The sequence below is a fragment of the Colobus angolensis genome, unplaced genomic scaffold, assembly GCF_000951035.1.
Source record: "Colobus angolensis palliatus isolate OR3802 unplaced genomic scaffold, Cang.pa_1.0 Scaffold497, whole genome shotgun sequence".
Classification (NCBI taxonomy): Eukaryota; Metazoa; Chordata; class Mammalia; order Primates; family Cercopithecidae; genus Colobus; species Colobus angolensis.
The window spans coordinates 615868-633531 of NW_012118454.1; the positions used below are offsets into that span (position 1 = coordinate 615868).

Consider the following 17664-nt stretch of genomic DNA (forward strand, 5'->3'; position numbering starts at 1 on the left):
TGTAGGGCATTTCTATCAAGGCTTTTTTTTTCCTGCTTCAGCCTGTGTTACAAACATTTTACTATGTCTCTGCTGAGACTAATTTAAATGTGCAAATTTTCAATTCCTAATATAAAGATAAAATGTAAAGTTGACCCCAAAATACAAAAAAAGTGATAAAACTTAGTTTGCAACATAGACTCATATTATCATATTTTTAGTTCTATTTCAATGCTATCTAGAATTTTTATCATTGCTTTTTACCTGAAGTTTCAAACTGTTTTGGCTTCAGTCAGGAAATCAGTTTGTTTAGCTAGCAAAAATAGACATTAATAAATAAACCTAGAATACTTAGAAGAGATAGATAGGGACCCAGATCTCTCAAGAAATATGGCTACAGCTAATTGCTATTTCTATACAAATTAACAAGCAAGCTATAAACTGGCATATTGGACTTTTTTTTGCTTTTTTCTGAGACAAGATTTCACTCTTTCTCCCAGACAGGAGTGCAGTGGTACCATCTTGGTTCACGGCAACCTCCACCTTTCAGGCTCAAGCAATTCTGCCTCAGCCTCCTGAGTGACTGGGATTACAGGCGCACGCCATCACACCCGGTTAATTTTTGTATTTTTAGTAGAAACAGGGTTTCCCCATGTTGGCCAGGCTGGTCTCGAACTCCTGACCTCAAATGATCCACCTGCCTTGGCCTCCCAAAGTGATGTCATTACAGGTATGAGTCACCACTCCTGGCCGCATTTGGGACTTACAATTGCAAACCTATATTATGCCATGAGATTAAAACTAAATTTTATATAAAGAAGGTAGAAAACTAGAGTACCTATTCGATCTAGTCGGTCAATGGCAACTGTCTCAAAGGCTCTCCTCATCATTGGATATTCCTCCAGGACCTCGTTGAAATTGTCCACAGAAAGTGAGTAAAGACGACAATATGTATCAGCTCGAACACTGGCAGTACGACGTCCTTTGGTCAGCAGGCAAATCTCTATAAAAACAACAAAGAAGAATGACTTGTTTGATCATTTTCTTTTAAAAGCCATTAAGGCTTCCCACAACTTAAGACAAGTCTCATGGTGTGAAAAAACAATTATTAGCAGCATTTTCTATTATATCAGCAAATTCCTTCTGACAATTAAAAGTATCCAACTGACAACACTCAATCTTAAAATAATATTCTTTTTTTAAAAAACAGTTGAGACAGCCAGCTGTGGTGGCTCACACCTGTAATCCTAGCACTTTGGGAGGCCGAGGTGGGTGAATCACCAGGTCAAGAGATCGAGACCATCCTAGCTAATATGGTGAAACCCTGTCTCTACTAAAAATACAAAAATTAGCTGGGTGTGGTGGCAGGTGCCTGTAGTCCCAGTTACTAGGGAGGCTGAGGTGGGAGAATCGCTTGGACCCAGGAGGCAGAGGTTGCAGTGAGCTAAGATTGCGCCACTACACTCCAGCCTGGTGACAGAGACTCCATCTCAAAACAAACAAACAAACAAAAAACAAAACAAAATAAAAAACAAAACAAAGCAAAAAAACAGTTGAGACTTTTGGTTTAAATGGAAGGCCGAAACACAGTATACCTTTTCCTTCCCACTACAATTCTCTGAAATAAGAAATAAAAAAGAAACAAAAGAGATGCAGAAAATGGAATAAACCATCCGCAAAGGAGTTGAAAAAAGAAAGGGGTAATGATTAGAAAGAAGATTTTATGAATTCTGGAAGGCAGAAAACAGATGGTATAGTCTAGACAGAAGCCAAAATGAATCCAAATATTGGCTTACAAAGTCCTATGATCAAACAAAGCTAGACCAGAGGTTTAGATATATTATAGGCATGTCTAATGTAGTTTGTATATTCCCAATGAGATCAGTATGAAGAAAATGATATTCCACATGTACAGAAGGACTCTCTATTTAAATGACTTTTAAGGGTAATTCCTTACTGAAATTTAGATTTCCAAAATATGGTAAACAAACATTTGCAAATTTGGATTTCATTATTGGCCAGCTGAAGCTATATAGCTATAGAGATAATTTTCCATTTTGTTTTCCAAAAATTACGATTTGAACTACCGTAGGCTTTGATTATTTTTAATTTGGAAATAATTTAAACATTTAGCTTCAAAATAACAAATTTGAAAAAAGAAATGATAGAAGTATTTCTACAATTTACAGTCACCTAACAAAAGGAAATACAGTAAATATAATATTAAATGTCTAAATTCACACTCGAGCTAATTTAAAGAAGTCCTATTTATGTTGACGAACATTGTGAATAAATCATGCTGTAGACACTATGCACTTGATTTATGTTAGAACTGAAAATATGAATCAAACATATCTACTTTTATATGACATTCTGATAGTAAACAGAGGCATTATCTTAATACAGAGTTCATTTGAATACAATCTGGTAAGAACAATGTCACATATATGCAAACTCCAAGAATACTAGAGAAGGGCATGTGAACCAGTCTGGGAAGATAGAGAGCATTTTAGGAAATGTCACCTAAGCCATCAATTATGCTGTCTGCTGTCATTCATGTCGAGATTGTAATGTTGTAAACCTGCTAAATAATATTGTGGAGTCTGCATGTTTGCATGTTTTTGTGCCTGAATGTGTGTGTGTGTGTGTTTGTGTAGGAAAACAAATCTATTTTGGTCAATTTTAAAGCAAATTACCATACCATGAAATTTACCTGCTACTATAATATAAACAAGGTGATTAAAAGAAGCACTTTGAATACTACTCCAAAATTAAATTCCTAAAGTACTAATGCCATATTATTATAATTTATGATTGCCATATTATGGCAAACAAATCTAAGTGTCAGTTTCAAATATTGTGTAGAACGTTAAATGAAAGAAGTAAGACATGAGAAGCCACACACTGTGTGATTCCATTTATGTAAAATATCCAGAAAATACAAATCTGCAGAGACAGATAACAGGTTAGTGTTTGCCTGAGGCAAAAGATGGAAGAGGGAATTAACAGTAAGTGGGCACAGGAACCTTATCTGGGTGATGAAAATATTCTGAAACCTGATTTGTGGCGATGGTTTCATACTTGGTAAATTTACTTAAAGGTATTTGAATTGTACGCTTTAATGAATTATATGTGTAAAATACGTCATATTACAGCTATACAAAGTGAAAAGAAAAACTAGTTTTGTTTTTATTTTTTATCTTTATACTTATTAAATTTTTATTTGAATTTATTTTCTCTTTTCTGAACTCTTTACTGTGGAATCATTGTTTTATCTCTTTTTCTAAGTCTTTCTCTGGTGCGTTGAATGTTTTCTTTCGGTAATCTATTGATGTCCAATCACATTTAAATAAAAGAAACTCTGGTAATGTTGCAGAATTTGTTAATTTAAAGTTTTTCTTTAGGGTAAATAGGTGGGGAGCTTGTCCTCATATTTCTCTAAATACCAGAATGCGGAGGGCTTTACTTTAGGCCACTGACATCTCTCTTAACTGTCCTAGTTCTCCCTCTCATTCAATTGCCTTATAAAAGAACCACTGACATTTCCCTCCACCATCCTCAGATACATGGTTGGCTACAGACTATTCTGCAACATGGAGGGAGGGATGTCTCATACCTACCATCAGCATAAGTCACTCACTTTCTGTTCTGTCTTCTGTGGTCCTGTTGTTTCTTAACTAAGAGCCTATTTAGTATTCTTCCAGGATACCTGCTGTTTCCTTGTCTCCTGTTTTTTGTACATATACTCCATGTTCCCTCTGCTTTCCCTTCAAGGCTCATCAGTAACCACCAGCATACATTTAACTGCAGGCTACAAAATACCTGAATAGCATTGGTTTATTCAATACACTAATGTCATTATATTACAAAACAAAATTAGGGAGTAGGCAAGACCAGCATTTGTTCAGCACTTCAGTGATGCCAAGGCACTGTGCCCGCAATACTTTGTTTTCTTTGGTCTTCTTCTCATGATCACAAGTTGATGGCAAAAACTACACACATTCATATACTCACACGACAGCATCCAAAGTAGGGAGACAGCAAAAGACTTTCTTCATATATTTCTTTCTTTTTATTGTGAAGGCAAAAGTTGTGCTACAGTTCCCTAACTTACTTTCTCTAGCATTTTATTATCAGAACTGCATCACGTGGCCAGCCTTAGCTGCAAGAAAGGATTTAAAACTGAATATTTGGTAAATCGGAATAAGGTAACTACTGTTAGTCATTGAATTAGGTAAATACTGGTTTAATCCCTGAAGTAGTATATGATGCCAGCCATACAAGATTTTATTAACAAGAAAGGGCCATGGTTGCTGGCTACAGAACCCATGTTATCTGGCACTTCACTCATATCTATTTTCTGTCTTCTAGAAACATGTCCCTCTGTCTCATCTCCTGGTTGCTCCCAAATACGAATTCATGCATCAGGTTACTTTGTGGTTGAGTTTGCATTTTATTCTTTTACTATTATTAATTGGGTCTCTGTAGCAGGAAGAGATAAAGGCATGTCCTGGGAATCATCTTAAATAATAAATGTATTTGTCTTATGCTTAGAAATTATTTGGATTTATTTTTACAATGGGCATGTGTTTATATACTATTTTTAGTTTTTAAAAACAAATTTAAAAATTAGAAATAAGAATATAGCTATTCTGAGTATGCAGTCATTTTAGAGATATGTTAAAAACAGATTTACTGGAGCTTAGATATAAGTTTATTCATATTTTTTCTAAAACATTATTTACAAATTATTTTCTGGCCCCTGTCATCTGATGATCTCATATAATGAATATATAACATATGTAGCATATGTTACACAGTATAGGTACGCATTACTAAGTAATCATGGCTTGAATCAGTTAAATATTACCATTGGTAAGAAAACAAATTATTCAAAGAGGATGCTTTTAAAATACTGTTTAAAGTCTACATGAAGAAATGTGTATATGTGTTATGAGCTCTTAACCCAAAGGTTTTTTATATTGCTCAGCAAATCTTATCTCTTCATTACATTTTGTTTAAAAAGATAATGTTCTTATTTTACCTTTTGTAGTTTGTGGGATCAACACTGATATTCTAATTTGGTCTGTCTTGCAAGTAAATGAGGTAGAGTGCTATTTGGGGCATTGTCTGTAGCAGTAATGTTTGGTTTCCTGCTGATTCAGGTATACACACACACACACACACACACACACAGAGTTGCTTGGGCTATTTTAGAGATTCTTTTTTTGGTGTAGTATTGACCTGGGGATTTAGAGTCCTGTGTTAGTCTCAGTCAACTTGCTCTTGTTTGTGAGAATTAGACACATACTTATATTCTGTGGACTTTATTTATCAGTGAAATGTAAAACTCAGTTATGTCTCTAGAGTTTTGTTGTCCTTAACTCTGTAACTAACTTAGACTTCATTCAATATTTTTTCTCTGAAGTCTCATTAATCTTTGTATCTCCAGTGCCTACATGATAGATAGTAGGTGCTTAAAGTTAGCTGACTTGAATAATTGAATCAAATAGCAACATGCCTGATGAAATAAATGATTTAATCACCTACAAAAATTCCCTTTGTACTTAATGTGACATATTCCCCTATGGAGAAACTACGGGCTAAATATAGACTTGCACAACAAAGTGCCTTCAAAAGTTATATAAACAACTTTGTTCATTACCAAGTCAAAACTCATCAGTCATTACCTTGCTGCATGTCCTCAATAATTTCTTAGTGAGAAAAAGAACAACTGAAGGTTATTCATGAGAAGAGAAATAGCCATTGGGAAGTATGAAAAGCACTTAAAATAATCTCTTCTTTTAAAGCCTCCATACTCTGTTTCTAGTATGAATAACAGAATTAAGAAATGGCACACCCCTAGCAATGAAAAAAGAGTAAACTTTCTTATCATAGAGCCTTAAATTTCATGAATTGAATGTCCAGATTCAGTATCCATAGAGCAGGTGCTTCTCTGTGAAACGATTTTCTCTTGATACAGTATTATTTTGAAAATCCACTTATTGAGTAAACACAGCCCTTTGTTAGGTGTTACAGAGGTTTTGTGTATTTGCCATGTCTGTGTGTATGTGTATCTTTGGTGGGGATGGGTGGTGTTTAAATAAAGGACATATAGGGAAAAAAACAATTTAGTTATCTGTAGCTCATACTATCGTAGGTACCTTAGAAATTATGTATGTATTAGTTTATCACTATTTCATTTTATTTTATTCTACTGAATTTCTATTTCCTAAATAATGGGTTTATCACTCTAGCTGGTTTAAGACATGTTAAAGACAGAAACGGTACAGTTACCTTATAATATCCCTCATAGTGCCTGCTACATTGAGTTTCCAGCCCAGGCAAAATGATTTAAAAGTGCTTATGCATACATCAATTACAGTGAATAAAGATAAAACCCACACTAAGTTATCTTCTTAAGTTTTGGATGATATAATATTGGTTCCCCTGCTCGGCATCTTCCCATGGTAATAGAACTTGCCAAATATTTTATGTACCTTCTTTTAGGAACATAATATATCTCTAAGGTTTTGTGCAATGTTTATAATAAAGAAAATTATTTAGAAGATTTGGTCATTTTTTTTTCAATGTAGACATGCCTTTACTCATCAGGCAGAAATTAACTTACCCATGTTGATTTCATGAAGCAAATAAAGTTAAATACAAAATAAAATAAAATTGGACTCCCAAAGAACAAATTGAGTGCAGTTTACAGATACAAGCTTTTTAAAGATTGTCTTGGCATACTTTCTAGAATCTGTCTGTTCCAGCCTTTCTGCTTTTTTCTTGTTTGTATACTCTCTGAGAGCTCAACTAAGAACTTCCTAGTGGTGTCATAAATGTTTTAAGAATCTTGGTGCAAATTTACTTGGGTAATAGGTCCCTTCATCTGGATGCATATTTACATATTATAATAAATTGTAAAAGTAATGGGGACTTAGCATATTAATTTTAATTTGGTAGAATTTTCCTAGTTTTCTTTATAGGGCATTTATGAATGGCTAAGTAGTTATTTCACCTAGTTAAGATGAAAACTATTGGTAATGCATCCTGTCATAGGAACAAAGACAACTCTGTTTCCAATTTCAATTTGGCCTAGCACATTAATTGTATACCTTTAATAATCCTTAGGGTATGAGACACATCAACTTCTCAATGCTATTTTTGCTGACATTAGCTAGCCCTGATTATAAACATGTAAGTCCACCTGACATTACTGTCACCTATATAAACAGTCATTTGTATAAGGTAGGGCAAATGGCTTCAAACGTTTTGCAACTCAGAAATATTTTCCTGACCTCTAAAACTGAACTTGACATTGCAGTGACACAGAGCTAATCAAGAACTCATGACAGAAGTGTCTAAAGTAATGTGCTTAACCTGAGCTTCTAGAATTTATGGGCAAAACTGTACTTAGCTTCTCATAAACAAAAGCTGCTTCCTTCTTCAGTAACTGATACCATGAAATAAAAGTAATTCTCTGCTGTGCATCAAAATACTAATTTCCTATAAATTATTTAGATTTCTAATTCACTGTTTCATAATAATGTGCAGGAGAAAATATCACTTTTTTGTTTCTTTTGTCTTTGTAGACTTTCTGTATTTATACTAGTGAACTAGTAAAACACTGCCTCTGTATGGCATAGGAGATGATAACATCTGGCTTAAATCATTTTGCATATCGTGTTTGACTGGTAGAAGTACTCTGGGTATCAAATAGATTTTAATAGAAATCAAAAGAAGTTTAGACTAGGATAGAACATTAAATAGATGCAAATTTTTTAGTATTTGATTGATTTTTTTAGTATAGTATTTTAACGCATTTCACATTTTGTACAATCTTCTGAAACAGACATTGAATACAATACATTTCTAAATATAGATATTATAAAGAAGGTATTATTCATGTATAGATATGTTCTAATAACCAGAATACCCAATTTTTCATTTTACTAAAGGTATAACTGGTCATTTCAAATCACACAGATACATTCCTAACTGCACAATTATTTGTGTCCTCTTCTACTACTCATGCCATGTTATTTATGGTTATTTAGATCAAATAAAGTTATTGCTTTGTCAAATCTTAGCTCCAAGTTGGAGCAAATCTTCTCTCTTAAAACATAAAAATTAGAGTGATCACCAGGGCCTCTGAATATTGACCTAGTAGCAACTCCTCAGACAAGCTACGTGTTAGCAAAGTTATTCGTTGACAAAGCTGTTATGTGGTTAACTAAAACAGTGCCTATAAAGAGCCCACCACAAGCCTGGCACATTGTAGGCACTCGTAAAACATTAGTTTCCTTCCTTTTTCCCCATTTCATTTTCTTCTCATAATTTTTCCTTATGATTTTGACGGTACCTGCTAGAAGCAAATAAAAGTAATGCTTCATACATCAAGTAGCTCTCCAAATTTGTGATATATAACTATCATCTTTCACCCTCTTGTAAACAATTTGTTCATAAACTAATCATACAAATTCCTTAGACTGTGTCTTGAGGAAGACGGTTTTACATCCACTAATACTCTTTCTTAATTGTCCCAGGGAGAATTTATCTTTGTACTTCCTCTGTATCTTGATCATCTTGAGTCTCAGTTCCTACAACACATTATTGGACTTACTTGTTTATATTCTTTATACTAAACTATAAGGTCTTTAAAAGGAAGTGCAATGATCGCATTTGCAATGTCATCACTTACCAAACATTCTCATATATTATTTGGTTCAAGAAATATGGAATGTTGGGAGGCCGAGGTGGGCAGATCACTTGAGGTCAGGAGTTTAAGACCAGCCTGGTCAACATGGTGAAACCCTGTCTCTACTAAAAATACAAAAAATTAGTGAGTATGTTGGCAGGCACCTGAAATTCTAGCTACATGGGAGGCTGAGGCAGGAGAATCGTTTGAACCCAGGATATGGAGGTTGCAGTGAGCCAAGATCGCGCCACTGCGCTACAGCCTGGGTGATGGAGTGAGACTCTGTCTCAGGAAAAAAAAAAAAAAAAAGGAATAAGTGAATCAATCAATAACTGAAAATGGCTTACATCAGATTAAAAATATTCTTCATAAAACAAGGTGCTCACATTTGAACACAATATTCCAAATAGGCAAATCTTTTTGTGAAGCTTTGGCTCCAATTGACAGAAGTTATAATATGAGGCTGTCGTCTGGTTCCTACTGATCATAAACATGTTAGTAACATGATTGTTTGATTTTGTTGTATATGTGAATTTTTGAAATTAAGGTTTACACTCTCCACTCCTTAACTTCTCTCCCTTTCCTCTTCTTTATCTGTCTTTCATTTCCATCATAAACTCCTTCAGTTTGCATAAAATCAGTTTTACATAAGACTGTTTGTAAACTTATATTGAATATATATTTGTACTACCTGTCTTTGGTAAGTTAAAATACCTAATGGATATTACTGATACTACAGATATGTTACATGGGTAGGAAGCAATCCTGGGTAGCCCCATGTTAGCCCATGTGACATAAACAGATTAAAGGGGTTCTGTTTTGTGATTGTAACAAAAATAACATAAAAATATTGAAGCTAAGAAGGGTAAAATCACAATTTTTCTGCTTCTCTCTATCTTTAAAAATTCACCAGACCATTCCAAATTGTTCCTTTCGATCTTTAAATCTAGCAACACTCAACTCGTCAAAAGTTAATCAAACACCTTGAATTATAAATGCCTTTAAAATGCAGCCAGCTTTTAAAAATTCCTCAAATGATTTTTGGCTCTTAGGTACTTCCAATGTGTTTTTGAAGTAATATCCTGACAGCCCTGTTTTCCTATGTGGCTTAATATGCTTCTACAAAATGAAAAAAACATATGGCAGAAATAATAGTCTCCACAGGAAATATATTAACAAGATATTTATGAGGCAAGTCTACTGCAGCCTAAAAGGTTATTTGTCTCCAAAATATTTCCCTTGATGCTTTCTCTCTGTCTGTCTCTCTCTGTCTGTCTCTCTCTCTCTCTCTCTCTCACACACACACACCACATGCACACATGATAAAATAAACATTTAAACACTAATTTCCTCTATTTGTTTAATGCAAAAATTAATTCAGTTCATTCGGAATGGATTCATTAGTGCAGTGTTTGTCACACTTTAATATGTTTAAGAAACACCTGGGTTGTCTTACTGCAAAACAGGTTAGGATTTAGTAAGTCTGGAGTGGGATGAAAGAATCTGCAATTCTAACAAGGGATAGGTGTTACTACTGATAAGCTTCTTTTGGGTAATGAGTTCATATAGCTTTCAGATTTATAATTAAAAAAGGGTTCCTCATTTAGAAGAAGTTGGAAAAGGTAAACAAAAGGAATGGAAATTAAAGATAACATGAATTCAAGTTAACCACCATTTTCCCTGTAACCTGCACCTTAGGCAACTGTGGAGAACACAAAATAAGTATATGACATTGATCCTGACTGAAAGTGTTGAGAATATAAATTCAAGCATAATACAAAAAAAGATGTGAGCATTAATTCCAAGGCTAAACAACCTACTAGTGACCTTATGTAAATTCAAATAATACGTCGTTCATCATAGAGTAATTCTGTACATCACTGGTGACATGAAGGGTCTTGGTTAGACTTCAAAAAAGTGCAGAAACTACACAGACAATGGGGATGAAGAGGACAAGAGAAAAGGAACAGGAGGGGAGAGAAAACATTAGAATGAAACAGTATCATGACATAGTTCAGAGAAGGGTTTGGAAGGTAATTTTTATGAAATTTTAGGAAGAGCAGCTTGACAGGATCATAAGTATTTGGTTAGGCATAGAGAATATTTTTCCATGGATAAGAAAGTTAGACTTGATCTACACTATTATTGCAGGGCTCTTCAGGAAAAAACTTTGTTTGTAAAATACTATTTTAAGAAATTAACTTATATGGAATAGAGTGGAGAGTCCTAGCTCCTACGTATCTTGCCATTAATGGGAAAGACACTTAGCCTCTCTTTCTCCAACAGGTAAGTTTGCTCTCTCAAATCTTTTGCTTTATGATGCAGGCGTATTTATCTACAATCAGTTTGCCAAATGAACTGGAAGGGAAGTTTTTAGTAAAGAATTGTGAAGAAGTTTTGATAATAATTTTGGGGAATTGATTGATCTAAAGCTGCAGCACTGAGAACAGAAGTGGTCTCTCTAAATAATCCCTGTAAAATGAAACTTCAACAGAGCTTGAAAGGGGATGAGGCATCCACAATTTTAAACCTAAACATAAAACAAAACAAAACAAAAAACAAACAAAAACAAAAACAAAAGACAAAAAAAAACAACGCTAGGCTGTGTCTGTCCTGGGAGTGAACATAAGATAAAAGGTTGTTTTGGGAACAAATAAAGCAAAACTTTTGCATAAAAAAATCTAATTTCATGAAACTCTTTCTCACATTAATCTAGTTATTCCTTTGTTAAAAAATGAAAGCAGTATTTGTGTGTGTGTGTTTTGTACAAATTGGTAAGCTTTTCTCATGTGACTTTAAAGCACACCAACATTGCACAAGTATACATATGTAACAAACCTGCACGTTATGCACATGTACCCTAGAACTTAAAGTATAAAAAAAAAAAAAAAACCTAAAAAAAAAAAAAAAAAAAAAAAATCTCTGATAACTGGTTCAACCAGGATTGATGCTTACTCCAAAGATGGTCATCTATAACTCAGGTAGCAGCCCATATGATGATCTGGCTGGAGAACTCTTTCGATGGGGATGCTTCAATCAGACTGTGACTAATAGACTTAATCATACCTATTGTTGGGGAGATTTAAAGTAAACAATGAATAAGCTAGAAGAGTCAGAGTGCATGAGTTGTGAGAATGATAAATCCCCAAAGTGGTGTTGGGCCACTGGCATCACTGTGGTTTCCTGATGGACAATCTCACTTGCCATAAAGTCTGCCTCTAATACTCCTGAGATGATTTCCCGTGCTTCGCTTCTTCCTGTGCTCCCTTAAAATGTACTCTATCATCAGTTAATCTGATCTTTACTTGTGTCATCCCCCTCAGTGCCTGACTCATACAAATCTCTTACTGTGCTCCCTTACAATGCACTCTATCATCAGTTAATCTGATCGTTACTTGTGTCATCCCCCTGAGTGCCTGACTCATACACATCTCCACTTGTGACCTCTTTCAGGTCTTGAAGTTCATACCAGTCCATTTTGTTAAGAGCCTCTACCTTTTCCTTTATTTCCTTCACTTGATAGATTACAATGAGTTCTTCAAGTTCAGTATATGAGTAGCCACAGAGAGGTAATGACGTAAGTAGAAAACTAATATCCTACCTATAGAGTTTTCATTTTCTACTTTTCAGGAATTTGAAGTATTCATAGAGGACAAATGGGAATCCATCTTTGTGCAAGATAACAGAAAAAATTTATTAGGCAAATAAAGCAATACTATTACCACTGCCCAATCAAGAAAACATTCACACTTACAAATCAATCCAAACAGAGGTAAATATCTGTTGATTTTTTCCCACTCCAAAAAACGTAATTCTATATGACTACTAATGAGCAAATTCAAGGTAATAACTACAATCATAAAAATGCCACTGAGGTTTTGAATTTAAAAAGTTTGTGTATAAGCTTAAGTATGGGTTGGTAAGAAATACTAATCCACATGAGTAGTTACTTTAGTTAGTAGTATGTCTTAATTGATAGAGGTAGAATGCATATACATTAAAGGTAGAATGCATATACATTAAAGTGATGATGATAAGAAAAATATATTTTATAGAATGTTTTTTCTTATACATCTTATTCAGAATGAGTTAAATTTGGAAAAGAGGCTTGTTTTGAATAGAGGGGTTAGATCTGGAGTCCTATAGCCAAATCCAAACATTGGTTTATTGAACTGCTTTTTTTAAAATTAAGAAATGGATTCATGTTTTTAAATGTTTGTTAAAATAAAAGTAAAAATGAAAGATGGGTATACAATCATATATGGCTTACAAAGCCTAAATATTAACTATCTGAACTTCTGAACTTTTACAGAAAAATATTTGCATACTCCTTGGTTACATACATTTTTTTCCTTACAAATATGCAAATAAAATCTAGAAAGAATAGAAATCAGTGGACTAAAGACGTATAAGCCACTATTTAGCTTGTGATTTTAAGCAAAGTGAAGTGAGGAATTAGGTCAAACAGTCCGACCGTTTATCCAAACCACACATTATCTTTTATATTTGAAAAATAAACTTTCTCTGACTCATTTGGTCAACAGATAAAAAGGACACCAGGAAATCCACCCAGCAAGGGGTCTGGCTTTCATTCAGGAGAAAAGTCCTCTTTGTTTCAAAGCTTAACTGAAGTGTGATACATCCTATTGAAACCATGTTCAAAGAAGCCTCACATAACCAGAAATTCAAAAAGTCAATATTTTATTTACATATTTGAGAAGGGTAAGGATGATAAATGACTTTCCACAAAGATAAAAGCTACAAAAAGGCATATTTTTCCTATATTTTTGTTAATGTTTTTATTGCAGAAAATTGTAAACACATAAAATAACAATATACTATATTACTAGAATACTAGTACAGTATAAGTCTAATGAATTAGTAAAATAGTGTAACATAATACCATAATAAACTCTCATATGTTCATTGCACAGATTAAATGATCATCAACTGATAGCTTGTTTCACTGGTACCTCATATACTGCCACCTAATTATTTTGAGAAAAATTGCAGACATTATTTCAAAGATAAAATTTCAGTATGAATCACTAAAATATATTCTTAAAATAATATAATATCACTATAACACACCCAAAATTAATAGTAATTTCTTAACATTGTCAAATATTTAGCTGGTGTTAACATTTTTTAAGCAGGCACACATTTTGTAAAGAAGTTATCTGCAGGTCATGTCTCAACTCCCTCACTTTCCTGAGGAGTCTAAACAAAAATGTCCTCTAGAACCTATAACACTTAAAATAATTAAAAATAAGCTTTGAAACATGAAATATATGCAATTTATTATAATACTGTATCAGGACAAGAAAAGTCTACTCATGTATTTCAAGAAGGGATACTAGCCAATTTTTAGAGCATCAACTAAAAACAAAAAATTCTGCTGTTGTTGAGCACTAGCAAAATATAACTAAAATACTCTAGTCCTAGAATATTGATTTATCAAGCCATACATTTACTTACTATTTTGCATCATCATCACTATCATTAGCAAAAACTCCTAAACAGAAAGATGAAAGACAACTGGAATTTTGGAGGTCAAGTGAGAATGAAGGAAGACTTGAAAGAATCTCAGAAGAAAAACAAAATAAATGCCAAGAGAAATGATCTGAATGCTATTTGACTATTATTAATTTCTCCACTTGTGTTCCAATAAATAAAACTGAATGAGACTTTCTAGACTAGGGTTTCTCAACCTCAGCCCTACTGACATTTTGGGCCAAATAATTTTTTGGTGTCTGGAGTTGTCCCGTGCATTGTAAAATGTTTAGCTTCATCTCCCTGGCCTCAATCTACTCTAAGCCAATAGCAAACTCCTCACACTGAAAGTACCACAATAAGGACTGACAGGAGTGCTCATGAGGACATATTTTTGGCCTCCTATCTTCATAAACCCTGCTCTAATAATCCAAGGTGCCAAACATGCTAGTGCTTTGTGTCTTTGTACAATTTTGGATCATCTTTACAACAGGAGTTTAAAATTATGTTTTAGATATCAAAGCATCTATAAATAAACTCTTTGGGACATTTGCTTTAATTATGCAGTCTTTTTTGGATAATCTTTTTGGAACATTGTAAAACAAATGCTAATCACTTGTTCATGAGAGATAGCTATTTAAACACATTAAAAATGCTATTCAAAAATTCCATCTATTTTACTTTTCCATTCAAGTGTCAGGTAACTCCAGTTGGTTTACTAGTTTAATTAACCAGGATAAAATAGATTTCTGCTAAAGAATCTGTGGCATTTAGATTCAGATGCAAAAAAAGGAAAAATAAAATTTAAATTATTGTTAATAAATAGTATCATGTGCAAATTGTTTATGACAGAGAAAGTTTGATTCAGTTGGAGATTTTTGTTAGTATGTTGATACGATTTGGCTCTGTGTCCCCAACCAAATCTCATGGGGAAATGTAATCCTCAGTGTTGAAGGAGGGGACTGGTGGGAGGTAATTGGATCATGGGGGTGGATTTCCCCCTTGCTGTTGTGGTAATGAGTGAGTACTCAAGACTTCTGCTTGTGTGTATAACTTCCCCTTTCTCTCTTCTCTCTCTTTCTCCTGCTCCACCATGTATAGTATGTGCCTATTTCCTCTTCACCTTTCACCATGTTATAAGTTTTCTGAGGCCTCCCCAGCATTGCTTCCTGTATGGTCGTCAGAACTTTGAATCAATTAAATTTCTTTTCCTCATAAATTACCCAGCCTCAGGAAGTTTCTTATAGCAAGGCAAGAACAGACTAATACATATGTGCAGGCAAAAAAGTATTTGAGAGCATGCAGACTGTAACCTCTGCCTCCTGGGTTCAAACAATTCTCCTGCCTCAGCCTCCTGAGCAGCTGGGAATACAGGTGCGCGCCACCATGCCCAGCTAATTTTTGTTTTTTTTTGAATTTTAGTAGAGACGGGGTTTCACCATGTTTGCCAGGATGGTCTTGATCTCCTGCCCTTGTGATCTGCCTGCCTCAGCCTCCCAAAGTGTTGGGATTACAGGCATGAGCCACTGAGCCCTGCCAAGAGCTCTTCTTTTTGGCTAGCTATAGTATATGTTTAGGGGAATGTTAAAAGATTCACATACAAAGATATTCTTTCATATTGAGCCACATGTTTAAATTTTATTGACTTTTACACTGGTATAAAAGCACATAGATTATTTAGTGTGGTAAACTGAAAAAATATGTCCAGTACTGTCACATAGGACTATCATATATCATTAAAAAATTCTGCAATATATTTTTCACCATATAATGATATGTATATAAATTTAACAGAAATTCCTTCAATATTTCTTTAGAACATCACTTAGTAAAGCATTGAAAGTTACTTTGTAGTTACATTGACAACATTGTTTTATTTGTGCTCCATGTATAAAAGAAATGGGCTTTAAAAATTGTTTTCCCAACATCAATGTAAAATAAAACATGTTGTTGTTATTGACTTTCTTATATGTTATCTTGAGTAGAGTGTTGCCACACAATATCTTGAAAATACATTGAGAAGTATTAATTCAAATTATGTGTAGTGAGTGGATTTAGTGTAAAGAAAGTTTGGGTCATAAAAACAATCATTCTTTAATTTACTGTCTAGCTAGATATAGTACATTAGTTTTCCTAGCCAAGGTAAAGACAGTTCTTCCCCAAACTTGAGTTAGTTTCTCATGACAATTCATATTTGGATGATACTGTCAGTGGAATAAATTTCAAATTCCTTAATCTGGCTTTCAAAATCTCCCATAATGTGGTCCGATTTAATGTTTCCAACTGGTACCGTCTCTAATGACAATCTCAAATGCTCCATTTCAATTCAGCAAGCATCTACTTAGTTCCAGCTACTTGCTTCATTCTGTGTTATGGGAAACATACCTCACAGGTCTCACTAGTAATTCTTTCAATCAGCTCCAGTAAAGGTCTTGGTCATTCTTTTCTTCAGTGTGTAGTGTGGATTTCTCTTTACAGAAACCCTATTCTTAAGTTCCTCTACATACTTAAATATCATCATTTACTGATTTAAATCAAACATTAGTTGTGTTGACACATTTGTCTATTTTTTAATCACTTCACTTAACCTGTAATCTTTTAAATCATCGATAATAAAAATAAAATTAAGCTTTGTAAAGGTAATTACAAACTCGTACTGCATCCTTCATATCTGATCTGGACCTAAGAAAGTTCCCACTTTCCCCAAATAAATGTGACTTTAGGATGAACATTGCCATGGATGAAGATGAAAATATACTTTTGATAGCACATTCAGAGATTATTAAAGAGAATAGTATAAAATGCATATGCATTTTCTATCTTTAATCTATATTATACTTTGGAAACAAATCTACGAAATACTATTCTTGATATAGGAATGGGCAAAGATTTCATGACAAAGATGCTAAAAGCAATTACAACAAAAACAAAACTTGACAAATGGTATCTAATTAAACTAAGGAGTTTCTGCACAGCAAAATAAACTATCAATAGAGTAAACAGACAAACTACAGAATGGGAGAAAATTTTTGCAAATTGTATATATGACAAAGGTCTAATATCCAGCACCTATAAGGAACTTAAACAAATTTACAAGAGAAAAACAAACAACACCATTAAAAAGTGGGCAAAGACATGAACAGACACTTCTCCACATCAGACATACATGTGGCCAACAATCAAGAAAAAAGCTCAATATCATTGATCATTACAGAAATACAAATCAAAACCATAATGAGATACCATCTCACACCAGTCAGAATGGTTATCATTAAAAAGTAAAAAAATAACAGATGCAGGTGAGGTTGTGGAGAAAAGGAAACACTTATACACTGTTGGTTGCAGTGTAAATTAGTTCAACCATTGTGGAAAGCAGTATAGTGATTCCTCAAAGAGCTAAAAACAGAACTACCATTGGGTCCAGCTATCCCATTACTGTGTATACACCCAGAGGAATGTAAATTATTCTACTATAAAGACACATGCACGCG

The 17664-nt window shown here is 33.9% G+C and overlaps 1 protein-coding gene across 1 annotated transcript in view; it reads right to left on the reverse strand.

The window, feature by feature from the left end:
• HCN1 (hyperpolarization activated cyclic nucleotide gated potassium channel 1) overlaps positions 1-17664 on the reverse strand; it is a gene marked incomplete at its 5' end in the record, with an annotated part of 444560 nt that overhangs the window by 3477 nt on the left and 423419 nt on the right. Inside the window, one exon of the mRNA XM_011959469.1 lies at positions 818-982. Coding sequence (XP_011814859.1) covers positions 818-982 — 165 coding nt within the window. The remainder of the gene's footprint in view (positions 1-817; positions 983-17664) is intronic.